The sequence below is a fragment of the Augochlora pura genome, chromosome 3 (assembly GCF_028453695.1).
Source record: "Augochlora pura isolate Apur16 chromosome 3, APUR_v2.2.1, whole genome shotgun sequence".
Lineage (NCBI taxonomy): Eukaryota > Metazoa > Arthropoda > Insecta > Hymenoptera > Halictidae > Augochlora > Augochlora pura.
Genome location: NC_135774.1, coordinates 2019658 through 2046850, shown reverse-complemented (window position 1 = coordinate 2046850; position 27193 = coordinate 2019658). Strand labels below are relative to the sequence as shown.

Sequence of the window (27193 nt, the reverse complement as noted above, 5' to 3'; positions counted from 1 at the left end):
CCAACCAACCAACCAACGCGTTCCGTAGCCGCTCCGCGCCGGTGGAAAGAGGCTCCGTCTCGACGGCTACCACCGTTCTCCTCTATGGACGAGTTCCGGCATCGAAGTTCTCCGCAAGTTTACCGAGCCGAGGCGGAACGTCTCTCTTTCCGCGGCCGGAACAACCGCCCCACGGAATCGACGTGCGAGCCGCTCGAAGAAGCCTCGAACGCCGCGCAAGCCTTTCGAAGAAGAAGCCCCGAAACTGGCGTAAATGTTTTCGAGCCGCGTCTGACGTGCACGATGCGCCTCCTTCTTTTCATTTTCCCGCCTAACCACCCTCTTGCTCTAGCTTCCTCGAATCTATCCTTTGCCTAACCCAGGCCCGCAACATCTGCGCCGGTCTTTCCGCCGGTCTCGCCGCTACCCCTGCAGCTAGAACCCTTCGCAAATAAGGGGAATGCCCCGAACGCTTTGAGCCAAGTTTCGGCAATTATTATGATCGAACCTCTAACCATGGGCTACCGCAACCGATCCCTCGCGCCACTTGCGTGCTGCCGGAGACGCGAGCGTGTGCCGTGATACGCGTCTGTCCGACTCTCTGTGCGCCGGATGCGAGATCGAACGCCGGACGGAGTGCACCTCGCGCTTCGCTTTTATTCAATCGATGATAGGGCGCGAGCAACGTTTTTAGAGCTTGGCTTCTTCGAGCCGCCTGCTAAATTCGACAACTTTCGGCGGGATGGTCGAGGGAGACAATGAATCGGGGAGGGTATTTCGGGGTCTTTGCGTCGTTGAATGTGTATTGTAATCTGCGTTGGTTTTTTTTATAAAACTACGATAGATTAAATCAGATTTTTTATAGATTTTTTTATATTTTATTAGGCTTCGTTTACGTCAGTTAGATAGTTTCTTGTTTCCTGCATCAATAATTAAGTGTGTCATATGTTTAATTTGCGTGATAAATCTCATCTCCTATATTTTATAGATTGAATATGATTTTTAATGGATTTTTTTATTATCCTATTAGGTTTTGTTTACGTCAATTATATATTATTAATTATATAAATCTCGTCTTCTATATTATTACATTACGATTAGACCGTTCATTTTTATGCGAAATAAAAATTGTCTAAATTGATTGAAGAAATCGTGAGATATTTCAATTACATATTATTAATTAAATCCATCTCGTCTTCCGTATTCTTACATTACGATCAGTGTTCTGATTTTTAGGCGAAATAAAAATTGTCTAATCGGAGAAACCGTGAGGTGTTTTAATAATATACGACGGAAGCAGCGTCGAGACGAGGAGATTATCCGGAAGAAAAACGGCCGCGTTCCGGAACGTCTTCGCGTATCGGAAATCGCGCCGTCCGACAGACGTGTCCCGACAGCGTTTCGACGTTTTGCAATCCCCGGTCCAATTACAAGGCACCCCGGATTTCGGGAGGCGACGGGGACCCACCTCCTCCCCCTCTCCCCCTCGTTCCTTTCGCCGGTATCCCGCTCCTTCCTTTCAACTCTTACACAGGGCCACCCTTTCTCCATTAATGAACCGGCAGCGCCTGAACTTCGCCGGGCGCCTTCCACTTTTTCTCCCCTCCTCCCTCCCTCCCTCCCTCCCTCCCTACCCCGATGGTTGCTTTTTCCCGTAGCAGCGCCGCCGGTTTTTCTCGCCACAATCCGAGAGAAGTGGCCCACCCCGCCGCCGCGGAGGCCGAAACTTTCGATTCCCGAAATCAATGGCATTATTATTACCAGTTTACTCTTTTTATTGTCCGAGACAATGAGGACAGGCCGGGGTAACCGCGCCGGGGGGGGGGGGGGGGGGGGGGGGGGCGGGGGCCCCCTGGTCTTGCGCAAGGAAAAATTTTGTAATTGGTCTCGCGAGTTCGGGGGGAACAAAAAGAAATCGGAGGAGCGCGGCGGAGAACCAAATAAAACGTGGACGTCGCTGTTGAGCGGGGAACGGTGCCGGCGACGTGGCTTGATGAAACGACTGGACAGAAATTGCCTGGGAAAACAGGAAATTGTTATTTTGCACGAGGCATGGTTGTGGCTTCCGGTGGGGGGACTGAAGTTGATGGAGGCGCGGAGGATGAAATCGAAGCTGGATTATTAATATCTTTCAATGATATTTCAATGATCCCAACCTCTGACATGAAACATATTATATACTTAATTAAGCGACTAAATCAAGTCTTCGCTGTTTAAATAGCGTTGTCTTCAGATCGAATTAGAGCTTTGAATAATAAAAAATCAATTCCCTCATAGACCTGATAAACGAATTTCAACCCTTAATCAAAAGAAAGAGGAACACCTTCTCAAGCATTGAAAATTAAAATTAATATAGAACGAAACGAATAGAAGCGAGTAATTTAATGTAGTAAATTCAGTAATCTGAACTGAGTGTATTAATAGAAAGAAAATATAATAATAAATATATTTATCAATAAATGTTCCCCAGGGTTTACATGGGATACCCGGGGGATAAATATAAAAATATTATACATATTATAATATATAAAAAATATATATATATAGATATATAAGACTGACAGGTAATCAGCGAATCAGTATCACTGCTAATCAGAAAAATGATTAGTTAACGCCAGCGGTCCAGTTCGGCGCGGCAAGAAGTGGCCGCGGGATAAAATCGAAACCGGCGCACACACGGCGTAAGGGTGGGACGCGGAAGGTTCGTTATATCAAGAAGGGTAGACGCAATTACAGCGGGACTGAAAAAAACGTAGGCGGGTTAAAGGGGTAGCCGCGGCAAGAAAGGGAATCTCGAAACCGTGTTAGCGCAGCATAATTTCAGTTCCCAAGAACACGAGTCAGCGCCAGTGTAAAATTCCTCCGTTGGATCCGCGGGGGCCGCTCGCGCTGTCGGGCAACATTATCGCGGCCGCTGCGCTACTCGCCCGGCCGTCTTTTTCCAAAGGAACCCGCTGAAATAACCGACCCCAGGTGGATTAACCTCTCTCTCTCTCTCTCTTTCCCTCTCTATCTCCCTTCGCTTCTCTATTTCTCCCTCTGTCTCTATCTCCGTCTCTCTCTCTCTTTCCGCGCTATCTCTCTCCGACCGCAGAGAGAGAGAGAGAGAGAGAGAGAGAGAGAGAGAGAGAGCGTTTCGCCCGCCTTGGAAAGTAAAATATTATATCTGCTAGGCGAGCGAGACGCGCCGCGGCGGCTGGATGTTTTTCTATCGAAAAAAACGAGAAGATCCGAAAAAACATGGAAGGAATTTTCTGGCGGGGGCCGCGATATTAGCCCGCGTTACCGCCGGCCCGCCCGTTATATTTGATTGGGGCTGTTCGTGTAAGAACACCCCGGAGCTCCTACGGGTACCATGCCCCCCTCCGCCTTCCCCTCGGAGCGGCCCTTCTGGTCCGTCGCTCTTTCTCTCTCTCTCTCTCTCTCTTTCTCTCACTCTCTGCTCATCCACTCCCTCCGGTCTGTGCAGCGAAATGTTGGTTAAATAATATCCGCGCTTCCAACCGTAATTATCTCGCTCTCAGATTTTCTGCCTTGCGGGGCGAAGGTGGTGGAGAAACTCTTGCCGCCCTGCTAGAAATGGGAGGCGGAGGGGGAGGGGGGGGGGTTAGCCACGGTGCAGGGAGGTGGCGGCCGATCCCCGGTAAAACGGGGACCGGGGGAGGGGTGGAAGTTCGAGATTGAAGGAAGGACGAGGGTGTTCCCAGATAGCGTTGATATTCGTTATCGCGCGAGACGTCGCTGCGCTCCGTGCACCGGCTAATTGATTCCATTAAACGCCGACGGGAACAAACCGAGTTTTTCGGCGAGCGGTTCGCCGTTTGAACCGCACCGATCCGACGACGATTTTTACGCCGATCGGGGACACCGTTTATCGGGGACCCGGTGGTTATTGCGATTAGTACGATCCTCCGGATAATTTTCATTTTTTCTCGGAGCTTTTAAAGATACCGTGCCACGAGTACGGAGACTTTTTAGCGTTAATCCTGCCAGCCATGCTGACCGACGTTTGCTGGTTTATTAAAATCGTTCGACTGACTTCGTTTATACTTTCTGACACTTTTATTGTCAAGCATATGCTTGAGTCAAAGTATTAAATTGGTTGAGAGAGACTAATGAATCCAAAGAATTGATAAATGTAAAAAGAGCAATTTATTACGTATTATAGTAGTCTACGTATATTTAGTAGTCTAGTATATATGATGAAGCGACAATAGAGAATGAAGCCACAATATTTCCAAAAATATGTGACGTCTTACCAAGCTTACATTCTCGGAATATTTTATAAAATTCAGTCGAAAGCCTTTCCATAATCTTCTGCGGCCTAATTACCAACACGCTCGCAAGACTCTCCATTTCCATGGACCGCATCCTAGGGTCGGGGAACAAATCTCTCGCACAAAAGCCCGAAAATTTTTGAAACTCGACGTCGGCTGATTCGCCGAGAATGGATGTTCGACATCACGTCGTAGATACCGCGAGTCATAGAGAGATGTGGCATGCAAATCGGGGAAGATTGATACGTTGCACGACGAAAGCGATGATGTATGTGTGGGCTCTCGATGAGTCACGTTAGAATAGCCGCGAAGTCGAAAATTTTGCATTCGCCTGGTAATACGGTAGAAAGTTGAGGCTGGACGGGAGCCAGAAAGAGAGAGCCGGCGCGCAGGGTAGCTACTTCCCGTCCCGGGTAGACTGATATGCCAGTGTTCCCATTGACAGGAGGGGCCGGGCGGGGGTAGATCGTTTGCAACATATCGAAAAGGCTAACAATAAGTCAAAACAGGGGCGAGAGGATGGAGGCGCTGTTCGATGAATAATTCATCGATCGTGAAAGGTATTAGTAGCAGGCACAAGCCGGCCAGTAACATGTAAATGAAGCGATAAATTTAGCATGGACAGCTTACGAGGCTCCCGGTAACCTCAATTTGGCACAGTTTTCTCCTTCTTTCTCGCCGCTTGACGATTTAATCGCTCGACAATCGGCCGAAACCGATCCCTCGATTCTACGCCCACGGTGTCTGGACACGCGCTATTCGCGAGCGACTATAGTAAATTATACATCGGTGTAAGACAATCGATTGATTTATTCTTCGATAAAACAATCGGTAATGGAGTCGAATACTATAGGGCGACCAATTGCTTTACATTCATATATATATATTTTTTTTATTCTTTTATTTAATATAATTCGTTCATTTTCGAATAAAAGAATTTAACCCTTTGCAGTCGGAGCCATTTTAATATTTTACCAAACTTATAGCGTTTCCATTTTAAGTAACCTGGCGCGTTTTGTGCATTATAGAACTGATATTTGCGACTCTTGCAATAGGCTCTTAACAATTTTTCCTACGTAAGTAAACTTGATAAAAATGAGCTTGAAACGTGGCATGATAATTTTCAGCGGCGTCTTAGAGTCGCCATTCGAACACAAAGGATTAATATATTCCACTCGATAAATAATAGGTAATTGTTACGATACGAAGAAGAAATCTTCTAATAAGGGTTGCAAAATATTTTTCAGAAAATCGAACCCGGACAGCTGATCCCGCGAGAACCATCAGGCTTATCCGGCGAGGAGATCGAGCACCCCCAACCCTTCCGAAATCCGACGAAACTCTTCCGACGCCCTCGAACCCTGCCACGCCACCCGGCGAACCCCTTTTCTCGAAGTAACCGCTGCGTAAAGGGGGGTGGGGTGGGGTGGCGAGCGGCAGGGAGGAGGGGGGTGGGTAATGGCGGCGCGTTGCGGTTTTCAGCTTTTACGACCGAATTACGACTTTTCAACTATTTTTACGAGAGTTGTTTCAATTATTTCACCAATTTGCAATTAAGAACGCCAGACCATCACCGGCGGAACCGACTCCCCCCTCTCCACGGCACGGTACGCTAGCAAAGGGGTTGGCGCCTCTCCGAGCTTTATGGGGCTGATAATTTCGTGATTAGCCAATTAAAGCAGGAGAATAAAAAAACGAAATCGCGCGGGGCTCTCGAGGGTCTCGGCTCGTCGCGAGACGTTGTAACAGCTAATACGAAGCTCGCGGGAACGTCGGTTTACTTCGTGGCGGTGACATAACCTAAATTTCCTTCGCGAAGCGGCCATTTTGGCCGTAACCTTCTTTGGTCTGAACAAATCGCTGAGAAGTTGAACTATTTAACGCGACGTTGCTTTTATGACCTATACGGGAGTAAAAATAATTTGTTATAAATTATTATTGCTGTATGGTATTCCTGTTGGTATTTTCTTTTTAGGACTTTCTCCGATCGTCGATGTCGGCCACCGTGCATCCATCGTGGGCGAACGAGCGTCGTTAACGGCCCGGGCCGATAAATAACGCCGGCCGACGAAAACAGGAGACGTATGGTCATTAGCATAACGTTTTCCGAGCGGCCGGCTCACTTAAAAGAAATTGCCGCGGAAGGCGGTCGATCGGCCCCGCTCTCCGCGTTTTATTGACAGCGATCCGCCGCTAATAGACCGGTCCGAATAACGGGGGGAGCCTTGGCTAAAGGCATGTGTCCACTTCGGAGTAAAATTAACGAACAGAAAAATACGTCTCATTCGATGAACTTCCTTACGTCTGAAAATAAATTATAATTGCAGTAATTTGTCACCATTGTTTAAAAGACTCCACTATACTTTACCATACCACTTCTTTACTATAGTAGTTGATCGAGGCAGGCAAAGATAGTGGTAATTCGCTGGTTATCATTTTCGAGCATGGTTGAGCATAGTTTCTTCGAATAAAATTCGAAGAATTTATTCGATGAAGAATTGCATTAAAAAAATAATTCTGAATGGTATTCGAATAAGAATTGATTCTACAAGTACTGGAGCTGTATCTTGAAGTCCCAGGGATGGTAGAAAAATGGACGCAGAGTTTTCCGCGATGTTTCGAATGGACACATGGCTTAACGCCGACAAGATCAACCGGCGGGACTTTTAAAGCCGCGGGGGTTGCCGTTCGAGGAGGTCAGTATTTGCACGGTGGTAGAGGCCCGACTGTGGTAGCCCAGGGTTGTTGGCATCGGCCGTGGTGGCAGAGCGAGGGGGGTGGCGCTGGGAGAGGAGGGAAGGGAGGGGGGCTCGAAGGAGCTAGTGGCGCAGAATAACGGTAAGTCTAGTGTTTATTTGATGGCCCGTAATCACGCTATTTTGTCATCAACGGTAGGCCTCCTTCCGCGATCTAGACCGTCGAAGGGGTGGTTCTGCACTTACGCTTACCCTAACTCACCGTTTCGCTCCTTGCCCCGCCGCCGCCGCGGCACCGTCGGCCCGGCTTCGGCTACGTCGGCCGCGGCCGCAGCCCACTCGAGACGGAGGAACTAATTCGAAGGCTTTGCCGCAGTCGGGGCGCATCTTGCTTCCGGTATAATTCCTCGAGCGCGAAACGCTACGTGTACAGGAATATATGCCCGCGCAATCGAATCGAGATTTCTGATACCCGCCGGGCTCTACCATTGTGCCACCCTGACATGTTTGTGGCGCTCGGTGAAGCTACTTCCCGCTTTCTCTGACGGAACAAAGCTCCGCACGCCAAAGCGATGAAGATTATTGAATGCCTCCGCCGCGGATAAATCCGACGATTTTTACGGCGTGCCCGCTAAGAGAGCCACAATGGCCGGGCGAACGACGGGAATCGCTATTAACGATTCGACGATGTTTGCGCGTCTTCCACAGGGCTGTATATCTTTGCTCCACGGTTGAAGGATCGGCCGGTTTCATGGACATTCAACGCAGATCTAGCGCGATCGTAGAGAGCGTAAAATTCAGTGAAGTGTCACCAAATTATTGATGACAAAATTGTATGCATTCTATAAACAATCTGAAACTGATAAAGTCTCTATCAAAAAGCAAAGACTTGTGTTTAAAATCGACGAACTCGAGGACAAATGTTCGCTTATAAAACAACATGTATAAAATGTCCGAAACTGATAAATCAATCGCAAGTGTTCAAATACGAAAATGTATGTATTCTCTAATGAAATTGATCCTCTGGAAAGAATTCAGACTTTGACGCGAGTCAGACGGTGAAATAGAAAAATATAGAAAAATATGTTCCTTAATGAACTTAGATCTGCGACTTCAAGAACGTTCGTCGATCGATCAAAGTAACATAGAATAGTTTAGGTAAAAGCAAAATTGCGAAACTCGTCTTGAGAACCCGGCAAGAAAAGATTTAAGCGTTAATCCGTAGCGGAAAGAGTTCCGCGCGTTCGACGTCACCGGACGACAAGGTAATCCGCGATTCCGAACAATAGGACTCGCGAATATTGTTTCATGAATTATTTATGAACGCGTGGATCCCGCCGTCCAAAGATCCACCGTCGAGATTGAGTTTTTCTAGCGGCGCGCGCGAACTGGCACCGAAAGAAGAATGCAACATAAAGCAACGAAACGAGGCTCGCGTAGGCCACCGGTGAATAAGCAATTATCCCTCCACGTAAGATCGGAGGCAGATTGCATTCTGTTCCTCCGAGTTTAAGAAGTTTTCCAGCGGAGATTCTACGGATTCCGGTTTGGCCGATACGGTTGCAGGGGTTCGGGCCTCGGAACGGCGCGCAATAACGGTGCAAAAGCCGCCGTTGAATCATCGGCGCACCCACGTCTCCCGCCGCCTTCGCGCATGTTTTTGTTGTGTCTTCTAACGTGCCGTATCCATTGCCTCATCGTTCATCGCATTTCCAACGCGGCTAAATTGCATTACGGTGCAACGTCGGCTGAGCGTCGCCGACTACCGGGAGAGGATGTTTCGCCGCGCCTGGCAGGTGAAATCAGTGCATAATTTTCCGTGCGGTGTGCTCGCCGCGCCGGCAACTCTTAATTTATTATCCCTCGATACGCCGCGTGTTCGGCCTCTTTAACCTACCGTTCCCATCGCCGCCGTCTTATTAATGATAAGAGTCGTATGCACCGCGGGGAAAAAGTCGATGAAGGATGTGGGAATACGGACCGCCGATCCGTTCTAATCACTCCGCCGCTCTTCGACGCGGCGACCGCGGCAACGGTCTAAACACTGCCGATCGCTACTTTCCCTGGAATAGAACGCGAGAGAAAATTACCAATACAATATTTCTCTGGCTGCGACGAAGAACGCCGCGAATTTTTAATTAAATTACAGTGCAATCCTCGCGAGAAGAAATTCTGCAAACTCGGGAAAATCGTGAAATTAGGAACACTGCTAATGCTAAGTTGTGAGCATAAGACATGGCGAAGCGTTCTGCTTCTTAAAAGGTATAATACCACCGGTAAAACGCTAAAGGAAGTTCAGAGGAGAGTTTTTCTTTGAATGATCTCGTAGGTGAGCGAAATCAGGATCCGGCGCGCGATCACGCGGCCACCCGACACGCAAAATAGAGCAACATCCGTGGTGATTAATGCACGAGCTTCATCAGGCATGCCATCTTCGTATGACGCACCGTGTATTATACTCCGTGGCGAAAATTAATATTCCGGCCGCGGCAACGTGTCTTAAAATGTAAATAAGCCCGCGAAGACTTGTAGGTGTCGGAATGCAAATTCTTGATTTGTCGCGCTTATCGCGCCGACTGCGACGACTACGACGACGACGACGGCGGCGGTGTCGCGACGTGCGCTGGACGAGCAAAAACCATAATGTAGCATTTCGGCCGTGGCAGGAGGACGAGAGAACGCAGCCGAGGCCTCCGGGCCTCGAGAAGTGACGCGGTAGGCCGCCGTGTTACTTAGCTTAATGGAGAGCCAAGCAACACCGGTACACACCTCGTTGAAGGCTTAATACGCGTAAGCGAGTAATCCCCCGTGTCTCGGCGGTTTCTCGATGCGGAGTCATGATTACCTACCCACCCCGAGCGATTAGGTTACCGCAAATCCGTTCCACGCCACGCCGATTACCTATCCCCGATTGCTACTGTGCGATCGCCTCCGCTTCCAGCCTATGTCGTCTGCCCATTTTTCGTCTCATTTTTCCTCACACGAACTTCGATCTTTTAGCATAAAAACCACATCCTTTCACCTGCAATTTAACGCCAATAAAGCGAACAAATCTCCACGAGAACATATTTTTAAATCCATCCGAAGTTAGCCATACAAATCGAGTCGCGTTCGTACTTCTCGCTCGAAATTTTCTAATTTTTTAACGCGACCTTTGTAATCTTTTTTAACGAACGCGATTCTACTTTAATGTAGACACCAGCGGCTTGGATTTAAACGCTATGAAATTAAAAAATTCCCACGGAAATATATTTTACGAGCGACCCGAAACTACCCCGAAAAAATTCAGGCATTTCTCTCCGAGCTCGGGACACGGATTTAAACGTCTTTTTTTACACGATTTAGAGATATTGTTGAAACTTAAATGAATCGATATTAAAGCGGACAGTTTTAGCTTCAATTCGAGTGCAACGAGGTTGAGAAATTTTGACGAGGATAGATTTTCAAATCGACTCGATTTGCCAGCTCGCGACATTTTATTCCGATCTGAGGATTTTTTAATTTTTTGACAGGATTTACTAGATTCTTTTTTACAACTAATCTATTCTATATTAAATTAGACGCGATCGTCTGCAATTCGAGCCATCGAATTCCATCGACTCCAAAACTCCCCTGGAAAAGAAATTCTACGCTGGTTTTGTAATAGTTCGTCCCCGAAGACAGCGCGCGTATCCGCACGAAAAATGTACCGTCCGCGCGTTTCTTTTGCAGTTTCAACCTTTTTCTTTCGGCCGCGCTAATCGAACCGGGCGGGAGTCCGGGACTCGGGTTTCGGTTTCTCTGGGACGAATTTCGGACGGTCTCTTCCGTCGATAGAAAAAAAAAGAAAAGGAAAGAAAAGAAAAAAGAGAAACGAAAAGCTCGGGGGCGCGCGCGCGCGCGCGCGTAACATCTTGCTGGAACGCAGACGCGTTCTTCCTGTGGGAAAAATCGAAACATCCCGCGGAACGAGCTTTTTCATGTTTCAACGCCTTCGGCGCACGAGCCTCGCTCTGGCTTTATTAATCCGAAAAGCTCTCAGTATCCCCGGAGAAGCTTTCTCCGCTGTCGAGAGCCGTCGACGGAACGGGAGAACGGGAAGGAAAGAAAGAGAGAGCTCGCGCGAGAGAGGGTTGTAAAATGAGAGAAGAGAGACGGAGAAATACAGAGAACGAGCGAGAAAGAGATAGAGAGAGAGTGAGATAGGGGGTGGAAAGGGCCGCTCGAAAATTCCGCGAGCGTGTGGGGCGTGAATTGGGATTCGAGCTTTTGTACATTAATATCACGAGTGGGCGACCCAGCCGTGTTCTTCCTTGGCGAGGCTCGCCGGCCGCCCCACATCTCGACGGCTGGAAAAGAGGGAAAAAGAGGTGGACCCCCGGCACCCGGCAGCATGTTGCACGATCGTAAACACTTTGCATATTTTCCCGTACCATTCCGCGGACCCTCCGACCTACCGGCACCTTTTCAACCGCTGCTCGTCTCTTTTCCCTCTCCTTTCGCCGCATACCGACGCTTTGCAATTAGCTGAAATCGATTGTGCGAAGGTGCAGGATGGAACGGACTCCGTATACGTAGCCCTATGGACTCGCAATATCGCGGCATTTCGCTACACTCTTTATCCAGTGCGCTTCTCTAAACAACCTGCCCATTTATTTGTACTGAAAGCAGCAACCGCGTCATTTTAATCGTTTTTCTAATACCACTATTACAGAGTTGGAATAAAATATGTAGAATAAAATCGACGCGTTTAAAGAACGATTTTATCCATTTGTTTGGACAAGAGTTTATTATGAAAGCAACTCTTCGGACGAATTATATGATTTTATACTTAACCCTTTGGCGAAGCTAGGAAACGTGTCAGAGAGATTAGTTTAAATAATTATTCCAAAGCCACAAGCATAGAGTTTAGATGAAGTATTATTAATACTATGAAGTATATTAAATATTCGCAAGCGAAAATTTGGAAAAATAATTTAATGAATATAATTATCAGTAATTTCGATTAAATTGAAACAAAATTTGAGTCTACCATCGTTAAAATTTGGGACTGAATGTAAATAGAGAAAATCAGAAAAATCCTCTTGTTCCATGAAGGAAACGATTAAGAACGAAGAAATATTAATCAACGCAGCTTTGAAAGAGATCGCAGCGAAAGGGTTTAAGTAGCCGCGTTTAAACAACGCGTCCATTTATTTGCACGCGAATTCGTCCCAAAAGCAATTCCCAGGAAGGCTATATATCAATCCGGGGCCGCGGCTAGCCGTGACGTTAGCATGGAACGAGTTAAAATGATTTTTTCCAAAGCGACAAGTTCGCGAGAGCCTGGATAGAGTTTGAATGAAGTACGTACAATTAAATCGACGCCAGAGAAACGTGCAAACGAGTCCGGACCACGGTCGTGGCGGGGTTTTTTTTCGGGCGGGGATGGGCGGGGAGGGGAAGGACAGAAGCGATTCGTCAGAAGCACGACCGGGATAAAGAGCGAGCCTTTGTGGCTCACTTTCGGCGGGTCCGCTTATAAAAACGCAATTTCCTTGTAACAATATAGCATAATAAATGTCGAGGGTTGGCTTGTCGGGAGCGAGGGGGCGGTGGGGGGGGGGGGGGGGGGGTTAAAGCGGCCACTTTTGCTCCGGCGCGGACCGAGCGGGGCAACCTCCGATTCGCCATTACACTTTGTAATGTACTTACGTAACTTGTGTTTATACACCAACTTTTCTGGCCCTCCCTCCCTCCCTCCCCCACTCGCTCCCTGCCGCCCGGCTCGTTCTATCCGCGCCAACCTCGGGTTCCAACGGGCCATTTCAACCCTTGTCCCGCGGCGTTTCGCCCCCTCCGATATCATTTTTAATGTCTGAAAATTATCTCCGTCCCCGCTACCGTTTTTCCGTGTCCTCCCCCCCTCTTTCGTCCTCCCCGCCGCCGCGCCGCTCGCGCGGGGAAAACATCTTCGCGACGCGACGGGCCCCCACTCCCCGCTCCCCCAAGAACTTTTAATCCCTCCGCCGAAACTATTCTTGTTAAACATCGTTTCGGGCCGGGACCCTTCATCCATAAAAATTGGAAACACGCCGGCGAATTTGCTAATAAAACTAGAGAGAAAAAAAAAAGGGAAAGTTCCGGCGGGGCGGGGCGGCGCGAGAGCAATGCGGGACATCTGTTAGCCATCGAAAAGTCAAAAGAATAACTGAAAGAGTCGTAAAACCGCGTTAAGCACCGCCTGACAAATGATTCGTTCATGCTTCGAGACTACAAAACGCTTCGAGCCGGCAAGGGACGGGAGAGAGAGGAAGAGAGGAAGAGCGAGAGGGGAGAGGGAGAAAAATAATGCTCGAAGCCCGACGTTAGTGGGTGAAAAAGCGTAGCAGCGTGGAAAGTGGGGGGGGGGGGCGTAAAAATAAAGCACGAGCTAAATACTATAAAATCCCGGACGAAAGAGTTTCGTGTTGCGGCAAATTAATTTTTTAAATAATTTCTGACAAGCTGATAACAATGTGCGCCCGGTTTAGCCGTCGGGTGGCGCGAGGGGGTGGGGCACGGGCGGAGCTCAAAGCGCACTCCGGGCGATGCAATTACGATACCTCGACGAACTTCATCAAGTCGACTGTTGCGTTTTACGTTTTTTAGGTCAATACGACATTTTACAAAGGGCGCCGGGGCGGCCCCCGGTTTGGACGGTAACGACGACGGGGGGGATGGGGGCGAGCGAGCGAGCGAGCGCGCGCGGAATGCGGCGGAGCCGGGCTCGACGCGGCTGCATTGAAAACAAGCCGCGGCGGCGAGCGCATCGATGCCCCGGGCGCTTATAATCGTTATGTTTAGTCGCTTGTGTTCCTGCATTTTCCGCGGTATTTACACTTCCCTGAAATCTCATGGAAAAATGATAAAATAAACAGCGCCGCGGCGGGGTCTCCAGTCCCGCGCGCGGCGCGCACGGCCGGGGATATCACGATATTTATTCTGGCTTTGTGTCGTCCTCCTATTTATAATGAACGCCGTTTACCGGTACAATGGCGCCGGACCCGGCGCAATCCCTATAACCGGGGCTGTGTCCTTTGTCGGCCGGCTAATCGCTCGTCCACCCCACCCCCTTCCATCGGCAATTCACACTTTCGGCTCGATCCCGATCGATCCCGACGATATGTCTAAACGTTGCCGGTTGGCGGTGGGTGGTGGAGGGTGGTGGGGGCTGAGGATCGGGGGCAAGGGGGCGAAATGCGATCGCTGATTGGCAACAACCCCTCCGACCATTCAATCTTCCTCTGACTATTCAATGAGCACGAGAAACATTCGATTTGCAGTTTAACTGGCAAAAAGTAGTTCGCCGTGCGTCCAACCTGATCGGCTGATTCGATTATTATCGATTCACCTCGACGCCCAGGCGCGCGCCTCCGACGTTCGACAAATAATTTCCGCAAAAGAGTTTATTAAAACTATTTACCGTCGAACACGTTTTCCCGCCGCTTTTCCCTCTTTTATCCATCCCGCTCCCTCTCTCTCTCTCTCTCTCTCGTGCGCCCGCCCGGCCCGTCACGAGCAATCTTCCGGCGATACATTTTATTTTCATATTATTGCATGCAATTAAACTGCCAATCTTTGTGCAACATAAAAATTTTCCGCGTCGTTTGCGAGAAACAAATTTATTTCCGCGTTCCGCTCGCTCGCCTCGGGGCCCTTTGAATTACGGGCAACCGATTAAAATCTCTCTCTCCCTCTCTCTTTCTCTCTCTCTCTCTCTCTCTCTGTCCACGGTCTTCGAGGTAACGCGGAGTTGACAAACGCTGGCCGAAGAAATCTAGCGAGCGGACCTTGGACAACGCGTTTGCGCGCACGGTTTTCGCTGCAGTTTTCTCTGCGACGGAGCTATTAAAAGAGAGAGAGAGAGAGAGAGAGAGAGAGAGAGAGAGAGAGAGGGAGAGGGAGAGGGAGAGCGATCACGTTTTTCGGGGACGACAGGAAGGAACATATCGAATGTCCCGCATGAATAGACAATGGGAACCGAGAGAGAGTGAGAGAGAGAGAGAGAGAGCGTAAGCAAGTTTTTCTATGCCGATTCTGGTCGGCCACGGCGTGCACACTTAGAGAACGGTGTATTTGTTCCGTGCCGACCGTCGAACGACACGAATGATATTTGCTAGGAGTTGAACGGCAAACTAAACAGAATACAAAGTGCCGGGTCCTGTAGCGCGAGAGGTAAAGTGACAACCTTCGCCTGTTTCCAGGAAGCATAAGCTATCTCGGTGGCCTGTCGCTTCTGCCCGCAAATGTATTTTCATTGTCGTTTTATCCCTCCTCCCGCGCCACCAGCGCCGATCGACGCCCCAGCTTCTCGCGATTTCACCGTTGAGTTTGATTGTTTTTCGAATGAACAGGGCGGCGGAGGGGGAGCCGCGGGGGTGCGGCAGCAGCAGCAGCAGCACCGCCACACCGCCACCGGGAGGAGGAGGAGGAGGACGAAATTATAAATAGACGACTGGACGGACGCGGCGGTGGTGTTCTATTACCTTTTCACGCGGCCGAGCCGAGCGAAGAGAGAGAGAGAGAGAGGGAGAGAGAGAGAGAGAGAGAGAGAGCGAGCCCGGACGCGCGCTCCTCGTAGATAGAAATTACGCGAAAGTTCACCGCTGTCGCTCGATTCGAGGTAAATTGATACAGGCTCGCGCATTGTCGGCTCTAACAACCGTCGAGTAATTTATTGTCAGCGAGCGTGCGCGTCTACCCGCGCCACAATACCCCGTCGCTGCAACAAATACATACACCATTGTCCCCCCGTGCGCCACGGCCGGCCTACTATCGCCCAACAAACTAAGACACTCTCTGCGCCGACCATCTCTACCGACGCAAATTGCGAAATCCACGGCGGAAAAAAATCTCTGCGATTTCGTTTATCAAAAAAGGGACGGTCGATTACGGCCGATTCCGCGGTCATTGAAAATTCCGCCTGGAAATCTGCTCGAAAAAGACTCGCCTGCTAAAAAGCTACAAATAGACGGCGTAAAAACCTTTTCGATATTTATCCGATTAATAACCTTCGGGCAATGTTGATACGCTCATTGCTCCGCGGCCGATTCCGTGCACGCAGAGAATGGTATCTGCAAAAATTACAGGAAACCCTGGAAATGGCAGATAGAGGGCTTGTCAGAGGTCTGTTAAAGATTGCAATTAAAAGTCTCTACAGTATGGTCTACCATAAAATGACACCGTCAAAGTCCAAAATATCCTTCGCAATGAGTCTATCGGAGATTTGCTAGAAAACGTTGAAATTAAAAATCTGTACGCATTAGTAAATAAGAATATGTCATCGATGATTACGAATCCTCTGCAATGATCGATCACAGATCTGCTAGGAAAGAATGCACACCGTTCGACAGCTGAAACTCCGTACCGAAAGAATGTCCATCGTGCGCGTGGAGGACGGGTCTCGGTAAAAAAGTCACGGAAGGTCCGCGGCGAAGGGATTCAAGATTCAAAACGCGGCGTCCTTCGGCCAACAGAGAGACCGAGAGAGAGAGAGAGAGAGAGAGAGAGAGAGAGAATCCTGACCCAGGGAATTAGCGCCGGCGGCAACGATGCAGAACGGCGGGAATGGCGCGCGGACCGTTTGCTGCAGGAGGGGGAGGGGAGGGGAGGGGTCGCCTGCAACGGTTGGAAGAGAATCGCGAGCGAACGGACTGAGCCCCGGTAAACAATCCAGACGGCGTCCACACGGTCCATCTCTGATTGCTAATGAATCCTAATGCTATTATGCATACAACAACTGAAAAAAAAGCCTTAGGTCCGAGAGAGCGAGGCGGAGGGCAGGAGTCGCCGGACCATTCGACCGTGACGCCGCGTCGTTCTCTTCACGCTGGCCCGCTTCGGCTCTCTGTCCGTTTGTCCGTCCCGTTTGTCCTACTACAGGCGCGCACCGCTCGCCTTTGTGCGCTCGTGGCTCGCTCGCTCGCTCGCTCGGCCTAGCTCCGCTCGTTCTCGTTCGGCCTAGCTCGCTCGCGTCTGTGTACTTCTGGGACAAAGAGTTGTGCAAACACCAGTTTACCAAACGGGGGACACATTATTGCCCCGGACCCTGGCCGAGGGCAAGTTACCCGTCAGGCACTTCGTTAGCGCGATCCTTTTTGCTCGTTACCTTGCAGGTTTACTTCGACCTCGATGCGTTACGATCGTTACGATACCTGGCTCGGACCGGGTCGGCCTGTCTGCCAAGAGGCCAAGCGAAGGATTAGCCGACGGTTTCTGGACGGATGAACTCGTGGTAGGACACTGTCCTCGGCGGAGGTAGGAGTGCGAAGGGTGTAGGCTATGATAGTGCTCGTCGCGATGAGTTTGTTACGCGTTTCTGTACCTGATTCCTAGGGTACCAGTTAGGTAGCAAAAATTTCGAAGCTGGGACAGGGGATGGTCGCGCTGAAATTCGTAATTTCATGCGTAAACTGTGAATATCTTTCTATTCCTCGCGAACGATAAAGATAACTCGTTTATTAACCTCTCAAGCGCGGCGAAACTTTACGCGGGGCTGTTCTCGGTACGGCAGAGTTCAACGCGAATTACCTGTAAATGAGACGGCACTGCAATGTGTGACCGATAATGCTGTTCTTTAAACGAGTACATTGGAATGAACTGTTTGACGATTAAATTATAATTTTTCTTAATGATACGATACATTTTAATTTATAAAGTATAAGGCACTTTTCGCGGGCCGATACATCGGCCTCTTCGGCACTGAGAGGGTTAAACCAACCCCTAAACGCCTGAATCCATACCAGCGGCGTTATCGTCGCATTAAAACAGGTTCGAAACAGCAAGCAGCGGAGTTGCAGTAAAACGTGCGGCTCGGTCCTCAACCGATAAAGTAACCTGCTCGCGTACCGTGTAATTCGCGGGGAGGAGGGGCGAAGACGGTCCCGCGAGCGTCGTAATTCCGTAAACACCGAGTTATCGGTTTTATTGTCAGCGTTCCACGGTCTCCGGGCGGCGGACAACAGCAACAACCGGGGCGCACGTAACGCGCATTAATGCGAACGAGCAGCCGCGAACTAAGATTGGCGAAAACCCCGGGGGGCGGCAGGGTGGAGGGTGGAGGGTGGTGGAGGGTGGACGGGAGAGCCGCGAGCGTATATCGTGAGGTAAGCACGCGATGACGTGATTCTATCGATTATTAAACGAATAATATGCAGTCGCTCGCACTGCCCTGTACCATGTGCATCGAACCACACAGGCAATTTGGGTATGCATCGTATGCATGAGTTTATGATCGCGCGAAAATCCGGAATGTTCGGCACGGAGTGATACGATGGAAACGAAATAGAGTTCCCCGCGAAACTAATTTCATGGAACGGTTACAACCGACGCCTCGAAAATGCCGCGCCCTGTGCCCTCCCCCTCCACCCTCTCTCTTTCTCTCTCTCACTCTCTTTCTCTCTCTGCCGCGATTCTAAAATTAGGAGTTACACGAACGCGAGGGCTGCGAATCTTTTTTTCCCTCCTCTTTTTTTTTCATTCACGTTCGCGTTCTGGCACAGGGGGTGGTCCTCTTTTACGCGACGATAGACAACGCGTGATCGGGGCCGGACTATTTTTCCGCCGCGGAGCCCCCCCCCCCCCTCCCCTCCCCCCTTTTGTTTCACGGATTCCACGTTCTTAATTTATTCCGCGTGACAGGTTAACCCTTGCCGCGCGCGCCGATTTCGCGGCGGACGCTTTGGGGACTGGCTGCAGTTCAACGCGCAAACTGATTTATTTATATGATGTATTTGATGTTATTTATATTATATGATTTATTTATTTAGTTATTATAGCGCAAAGGGTTAAGAAGGTGTTCCCCTTTCTTTTTGATAAAGGTTAACATTCGCTTAGCAGATCTATAATTGATATTTTATTATTCAATAGCTCTAATTCGATCTAAAGACAACGCCATTTAAACAGCGAAGACTCGTTATTACAGTGCAAGGTGTTAAACTCAAACTTTGCTAACGTACAAATCAAATAAATTTAAGACAGAAGCTACGCTTCCGTTTCAATAAAACTGTCCAAGAGATTTTCAAGAATAAAATCGTCGCGAGCCGATTTTTCAAAGTTCGAGGAATCGGAGCGTAGAGCGCGAAGAGTCGACGCGTGCAGTCTGAATACGGATCGATCATCCGGTCGGCTGATCGAAAGACAGTGATCGCGGGGAACGGGTGGAGGGCTGGGGGAGGAAGGGAGAGAGAGGGCGTAGAAGCGAAGGGTCGGCCGATTTATCGCGAAACGGGAGAAGAATCGAACGGAAGAACGCCGCGGGGTCTGTGCAGAGAGGCCGCGATGATCCAACGCCACCCTCTCGAGGGGGACGCAGCCGGGTCGCGGCGAGGCGAGGCGAGGCGAGGCGAGGCGAGGCCGTGGCGCGCGCGAGCGCGAGAGCGAGAGGGTGCAACAATAGCGAGACAGTTACTGTCAACACACTCGGCGCACATTAGTTGTTTCGCGGAAGCGGCTAAAATGTAAAACGAGGAGATACTCCGGGAACAAAAGGAGGAACGTTGGAGGTGGAAAAGGTATAGGATCAATACAATAGTATATTTGTACAGACCGACTGATGAGGGGTGGTGCCTCGCGAGCGGGAGGCACGGCTCGGGAGGTCGGCTGTGCCGAGGAGAAGAGGAGGGGGTGGGTGAGAGGGAGGACGGGGGAGAGATGGGGGACGTGTCTGTTGTTTACCGTGGAAAGGGCCAGAGGGGTTGGCGGAGGTAGGAAAAAACAAGCAAAGACGATAGCGGTATAATAGGTCGCCGTGCTGCGGCGACAAACCGTTCCTGCCACGTGAACCGCTCGCTCGTACACACTGGGCCGCCTTATTACGCCAAGTAGAAACATCCCTCATTACTGTATCGGAACGATCTGTCCGTAAATAAACCGGTATTTCCTTCGCCGGCTATTTTTGGCGGAACCGAAAACTCGCCGTGTTCCAGCAGAAGTCTAACAATAATTTCTTGCAGATAATAAGACGTCCAAGATAGAAGCGAATCAATCGTCTACTATTCCTACCCCAGTCGTCTGTTTTTAGGCAAACCGGAACTCGACGTATTTACCCCGAAATTGTAATACAATTAGCAATCGCTTCAAGGTAATGGTTCAAATATAAACCAGTCAACACTTGGTTCTTAGTTTCATTAAAATATTAATAAATTGAATTTCGAATCTACGATGTTTCAGACTTGGAAAATAAAAATCTGAATAAAAGACTGATCGCTACTTTTATAAATTAACCCCTTGAGCTACGACTCCTTTCATGCTGCGTTGATTAGCGCTTATTTGTTCTTAATATTTTCCCTAATAGGACCAAACGATTTCTGTTTCTTTTGTTATTTTTCTTTTCTTTCATTTTGAAACATTGACAACAGAAGAATGAAATTTGATTTCGATTTAAAAGAAAATAATGTTTAGTAGATCTTGCATGAAATCTTTGTCACGAGTCTGACTCGTTATTATAGTGCAAGGGGTTAACACAAAGCAGCTGGTTTTAGCGCTTCGTAATTCTAAAGTTAAAAAGACAAAGAGCATGGAATATCAAGAGAAAGAGTTTACTCATGCTTTAGTTTAGCGCGGTTAAATCGTGTCACGTGAAAAATCGTTCGGCGGTAATTTAAAAATAGAGGTACCGTTAATCGAACGTGGAAAGGTAGAAAAATCAGAGGAGCGTTAGCCACCGTAGGATATAGTCGTCGTTAAACAAACTTTAAAATCCCGGCGGTACGGCAACATGTTGGCTAAAAACACAATGAAAAAATGATTAATTCGAAGTTTGTTCCAATTGAGAAACTACGCTGTCCTCGCGCGACTCTTTCTTTCTCTGCCAGTTTAAAGTCGAAGTTCCCAGGTGCGTTGCGCCGACGACAATAGCTACCTTTAGACCGTAGCGTCGGGGACGTATCGCTCCGCGGAAAAAGTTTGATCGCTCCGCGGACGAAGCTATTCGCGAACGTAATTTTCTCTCTCTTCCTCTTTCTCTCTTTCTGGACGCAAAAGTCCTCATGTTTTTCTAATCTGTTGACAATGCGGCGAAGAAAACTTCTGGCTATAAACAGCGAGCGATACGCGCTCCTCTCGCTAACAGCGCTCCCGTTCTATAGACGCGAACGGTGTTTTATTGATCAAGGTCGCGTAATTATTGTGTTTAGGGTCAGCAAAAGTGGGGGAGTCGGAACGTTTTTCCTGTAGCTCTAGTACACACGTACGTATTCGGGTCAACAACGGGTGATTTAATCTGCGACGGTGGGGGGACTAGCTAGTAGGTCGGAATTGAAACCCAGATGTATATCCCTTTCTCGTTCGGCAATTATACTAACAAATTAACGCGCGCCGATCGTCCTTCCAAAACTCGCGACGCGTGCTAAAAAATCGCGGACGCCTCTCGGAAAAATGTTCTGCGAAAGTACGACGGCGATACATTAATTATTTTGGAATTAAAGTACCAAAATACGCGTTCAAATATTTGATAATTCTTAAAATTGAAACATTTTCTTCTGGGTTGATATCTATGGTTCTTTTTAGAATTAAATTAATAAACAGATATTATATTCTCCTGGAAAAATTCTGTACAATTTTGAAAAAAGATTTACGTGTTATTTTAGAACGAGATGAATAAGGCACACTGTAGATAAATTAATTCCGCGTTCTATAAAAATCACAGTGTTCCAGGAAAAATTGTACGAATTAAAAAATTGAAAGAATTAAATCAGACAGCGTTTCTAAATAAAACTGATCGGTGATTGGAATGGACGCCTTTGAACAATTGCAGGCTTTGAGAGATCCAGCGTAGAAAATGCTAGACAATTTCAGCGACGGTTCGCGCACCGTGCCGTAGGGGAACGCGCGCGGTCGCAAAGGGGGACAGAAGGCGAGCGCGAAGTATCGAAAATAATTGCGAGCGACGATCGGGAGAGCGAAAAAGTTTCCGCCGATAATCAGACGATCGACGCGCGTAACCCAGAGCGTCATCCAGCGCTCGCATATACGCGCGCGGCCTCTCCAAATCATTATGTCATATCCACTTCATTTGTCCAACCCTATCACGTGTATCCGTCCATCCGTGCGCGAGCGTGCGCGCACTTGCGTAGCTAACCCCATTGAATGGAACGTATACAGAGGCATCCGCTCGCTCTCGGCCAGAGCTTTTTTTTTCGCTTTTTGTTTTTTATTCAGGATTTTGCCCCGCCAAACAACGGAGCGCAAGCACAAAGGGTTTCCCGCGTTGCAAGCTGCGCGGGCACGGCGCGGCCCCGGCGCGGTATCATTAAACAAAAATGAAAGACAGGGCCTAATTAATAGTGTTGTCGGGTAACCGGCGCTCAGGCTCGCTCCGTTACACGCTCTGTCTCGCTCGTACGAGCTGCCCGCGAGAGCGCGCGAGCGCGCGCGCGTTCCCGTTCGTACTGGGACTGCAACTACGCGCGTCCGGTCACGCTTAAAGCTCGCATGGAACGGCGTGTCCATAAATAATAGCGTGACTGCAAATATTCGTTTAATAAATAAGCCCACGATTCGCTGATAATCGAGCCGGATCGTAATTAATCAGCGTTATCAGCGCCGGCTCTCGCCGCGGCGCTTTGTAACTCGAGAGGGTCGAGGACTCCGCGGCAAAAAATAGTTTCGCGTAATTCATCAAAACCGGTCGTCGTCGTCGTCGTCGTCGTCGTTCGCCGTGCCGGAGAAGCGCGAAAATAATCGCCGGACTCCACCGATTCGCTCGGATTCTTTCGTCGCGAAATGTTGGAGCCTGCGGTCGCCAATCGAGAGAACGAGAGAAAGAGAGAGATAGAGAGAGAGAGAGAGAGAGAGAGAGAGAGACCGTTTCAAACGTATATTTCGTCGCGTTACGCCAGCGCAGCTGGCCTCTTCGAGTTACGCGGCAATTAGCAAATATGCAATAACTATGATTAGAGTAACGGTATCGCAAATAGAATATTTTCATTTGACAGGTATGTAATCTGTGACGCGGCCAGAGGCAGAGGCTGATGCAGAGGCAGATGCAGAGGCGATAGCGGAGAGCGCAGAGAGCGAGAGCGAGAGAGAGAGAGAGAGGGAGGGGGGAGTGGGGGAGAGAGGGCAACGGGTCCCGCAACAAAGAGCTCGGTTTGCAAAATGAGGATCGAAAATCAAAGCCCACTTAATAACGCGCTGATGATATCATTCGCGCTCGCACATTTCGAGCATCGAAAATGTCAGACGTTGAGGACCATCGAGCCGATAATGTATTTTTGATTAAGTGGCCCGGGTAATGGTAATAAATAATAAAACGGAACACTTGTTTACAGGCGACCGCAATTGAAATCGGAGCCCCGCGACCGGCTAATAATACAGATATGGTAAATACCATATCGCGAAGAATGATTACCGATATTCGCCCACGCCCCCCCCCCCCCCTCCACCGTCCGCGCATCGACCGGCTACGCGCTGCAAGGAGCATATTCGCTCGTCGAAAATGTTATTAATGAAATTTCATCGATTCGCCGGCGCGGAAAGAACGAGCCGAGAGCAGCGAATCCCGGCGACAAACGCTCGCGGAAGCGACCATGTCGAACGCCGTCTAATCGAGTCGATGACGCGCGAGCCTAGGAGTCGATTGAAAGCGACAACTGTATCGCGATCCTGACAAAAGCGGCTCCCCACCCCCGGTGAAGGGGTCGGCGCGGGGGTTCCCACGGGTCCGCTCGTCAATGGGAAACGAGGATCCACCTGTACGTCGGCCGGGAAAGAGAGAGAGAGAGAGAGGGAGAGAGAGAGAGAGAGAGAGAGAGAGAGAGAGAGGGACCTCGTCTGGGGCCTCGGTTCAACGACCTTGGAACGAGAAAAAGGGGGATGAAAGTAACGCGTGTGTCCACAGGCCGAAGCCACGATCTCAAGGGGTTGCGGGAGAAAATTCGGTGACAGTATCTCAATATACCCCGGGGAGGTATTCTAACGCGCGCTGCGAGAAATCCGCAGGAAGGGTAGCCGGGCGGATCGCAAAGGACCCGAATCTCGACGTGGACCCACCCCCCGGTTACGATTCCTGGCACCTTTCTGAAATAATCCTCGCGGACGATATACGTGGGGCGCGAGAGGCCTGGCTCCCGCGGGGGGTGCGGGTGGGGGGCCGGGGACCGCCGGGGCGCGACTGTGCGTGCGAGAGGACCGGTAGAAGGGTGAAACTTACATATGACAAATTCAACGCGCTCCTTCCTGTCCTTTCTTCCTTCCTGCCGGCACTGACACCTATGGCCCTGGGCCACGCTCCGCTATTATTATTTTCATTCCTTCCCGCATGTCTGTCTGTCTGTCTCCTCTGTCTGACTGTCTGGCTTCTGCACCTTCTCGCACCCCCTCGGGGCCCCCACCCGAAATCTCTTTTTCGGGATGTTTTTAACCACCTTCTCGCGCCACGGCCCGGTCCCGGCCACGAGACCTCCTTCCACGTACGTGGCTCCTCTCTTAGTTTTCCGCGCGCCGCGTCGGGGACACGTGACTTGTGCGGGATCCTCAGGACATCGGGCGATGCCTTTGTGCGACGGAAAGATTCCTCCTGACACGGGACAGAGAAAACGCCACACTCGGTCAACCACCTCTGCTGCGCACGTCATTTCGCACACGCGCGCGCCGCAGTCTTTGCCCGAAGACCGGACTTCGTTCAAAGGGTATCTGCTAACCCCCTCAAAAGAAATTTCTTAACGCTTCCGAGTGATTCATAAAAGCGTTCGATTAAAAATTTTTGTTACCGGGTGGAGGTTACGCAGAGTGGAGGCTAGAGTTAGCCTATTGTTTCCGGAGCGTGGCGCAGGGGTGGTTCTAATGCATCGATAATTTCGAGCGATTTCGAGGAGAGACAGAGGCGGCGTGTTTTTTTTTTTTCGCCGACAGGTAGCCCGGCAGTCGCGAGCGCCGCGGGGAACGTTATTAAAAGAGGGTCGAGCACGAGGCACCTGCACTCGAAGCGGGGGTGCGTAACCCCTTGAGGACTTAATAAGAAGGGTAATAATAACCAATTTTATTGGACGTCAGTCCGTTTCTTTGATATACCGGCGCGGCGGCCGCACCGTAGGTAAGCTCGCATTAATTTCCCGGCAAATAACCGGGATTCAGGGGCGCGGCGTGGGGAGGGATGATATCGCGGCGAGGCTCCCCGGCGAAGCGAGACGGCTCTCGGCGCGGCGCAGATACCGTGCGTGTCCAGAAAATACGGTCTCCCGTCTCCGTGGAAAATAATGCCATCAATATAAAAAAGGCGAGGCCGCCGCGACGCGGTAATAGAAACCGATTTGTCAGGAAGCTTTTACATTTCGACGCGGCGGCTCCTCGCATCTGATAGCCCGTTTTATCCCGCGGGACCCTGCGCTTCCCGTGTACCAACGGCCCCTCCGCCGCACTCGGCCGGCCGTTTTCAGGCTACGGTACAAGGGAATCACACCCACGCGCGCCCTCTCTCCCCCCTCCGCCCTCTGTCGAGCGCGTCTCCCCGGCGACGCTGGGCCGTGTGTCCGAGTCACATCGCCCTCCCCCCTCCCCCGGTTGGCACGGCCAATTCCTCGTCTTCCACACGCTTATAAAGCCCAGTAGATAGGGAATCTTGTAAAATGGCCCGGCGAAAAGACAAATATTACCGGGGATCACTGACAGTGAGACGCGATTTATTTTCCGGGATTCCGCCGCAGCTTCGACGACGACACTCCCGGATACCACACGTCCGATAGCCTAACCCGGATCTAACCCAGCCCTCTGCGACTTTCGGGGGATTCGTGTTCGCGAGAACCCGATGCGCAGAGACTCGGTGGCCTGAACCTGGATGTTGCTGGGGAATATTTCCTTCGCTGTTCCAAGAAGCAGTGATTATTTTAAAAATATTTCTTTTGCGCAATTGGTATGCTATTTTAAAGAGGAGTCTTCAGGCTTCAATTTGAGCCTGATAATTTGAAAAAATTCCGACAGGAACGCTTTTTATAATTTTTCAAAGATCACCACCCCAAATCGAGGTTTTATCCCTTGACTTTTCAACATTTGACGAATCGCATTTATCGACTAATTGTTACCAAATATTTTCTCCGGCTGTTTTATTAACAGATATACACTGTAATAATATTTTTTAAATAAATCTAGTCTTTCGGATAGCCTTTCGATTTTTTCCCAAGACGAACGAAGGTGAGGCAAACCTGTGGACCACATTCAATAACCGAAAATACCGTCCCCTTGATCGACGAGGCTCGCAATAACCACCCCTATCCCGGCAATAAGGAGCCGTATCTTCGGTCGTATTATTACCCGCGCCGTACGAAGAAAGAATTACGATCCGCGCGTAGCGCGGCGGATCGACCCGTTTTAAAACTTAAAGCCCCGTGCCGTTCGCGATGCTCTGTGGGGGAAGGGCGCGGTGGCCGCGTAGAATGGCGGAAAAGCTCCGCGGCGAGGAATCGCGGAAAGGGGCGGGAGGGAGGAGGGAGGGTGGGTTAAGGGGGCTACTGTTAATTGAAAACTACCGAAAAGCACAATTGCAGGAGAATTATTTCTATTCATTAGCCGGTTGGTCGAGCCAGCCGCCGAAAAACTTTTCCTCGACCAGGCGGTTTTTTCCCTCCTCCCTCCCACGCCCCGCGGGCCGACGGCTCCTCGTGGCCACCCCCGGGCCGCGCCCTCCGCCACCCTCGAGCACCACCACCACCCCCCCCTCCCTTCTATCCGACGGTCGCGCGTGGCGTAATTATGTAACATAAATACAATCCCTCTCGCGACGTAATTTTTGCGGTATAAGCTCAAAAGCCCGGAGCCCCCAACCCCGCGCGTCCGCGCGAGCTCGAGCCAGGGCGGTCTCTCTCTCTCTCTCTCTCTCTCTCTCTCTTCCTCTCTCTCCTCTCGGCTCTCCCCCGGCCAACGGCGGAGAAAGAGAGAGCTTTTTCAGGAACGCTTTCGCAAATCAATTTATGGCGTAACGCGGACGTTCTCATTGTCCGCGGCTAGTAGCCGACGCTCGCCTCGTGGCTAAACCTTTTGTAACACCGGCGGCCATTGTTGTGACAGAAAATTATATCGTAATGCTTATTTATGGAAATTCGGTGGCCCGGCCTTTGTCGCCCCTTGTCAAGTATTAAATGCAAATGGCCTGGTAATGGCGTTTTCTTTCCGAACCGCCTGATTCATTGGCCCGACTAATTCTCGTTCTCGCAAGACGAAGCTGTTGCATTATCCATCGATCACCCTCGTTCGATACGATCGCTGCAATATCGAGACGATACAGAGACGCTTCACTGTTTAGGGTTC

The 27193-nt window shown here is 49.9% G+C and overlaps 1 protein-coding gene across 10 annotated transcripts in view; it reads right to left on the bottom strand.

The window, feature by feature from the left end:
* Foxp (forkhead box transcription factor P) overlaps window positions 1-27193 on the bottom strand; it is a 294667-nt gene that overhangs the window by 177527 nt on the left and 89947 nt on the right. The window contains exon 1 of one of the 10 annotated variants that reach the window (XM_078196988.1): window positions 8850-8919. The exons of the other annotated variants lie outside the window; for them this stretch is intronic. Within the exon in view, the coding sequence (XP_078053114.1) occupies window positions 8850-8858 (9 nt within the window). The 5' untranslated portion in view covers window positions 8859-8919. Of the gene's footprint in view, window positions 1-8849; window positions 8920-27193 lie in introns of those variants that run through there. 10 annotated transcript variants of the gene reach the window in all.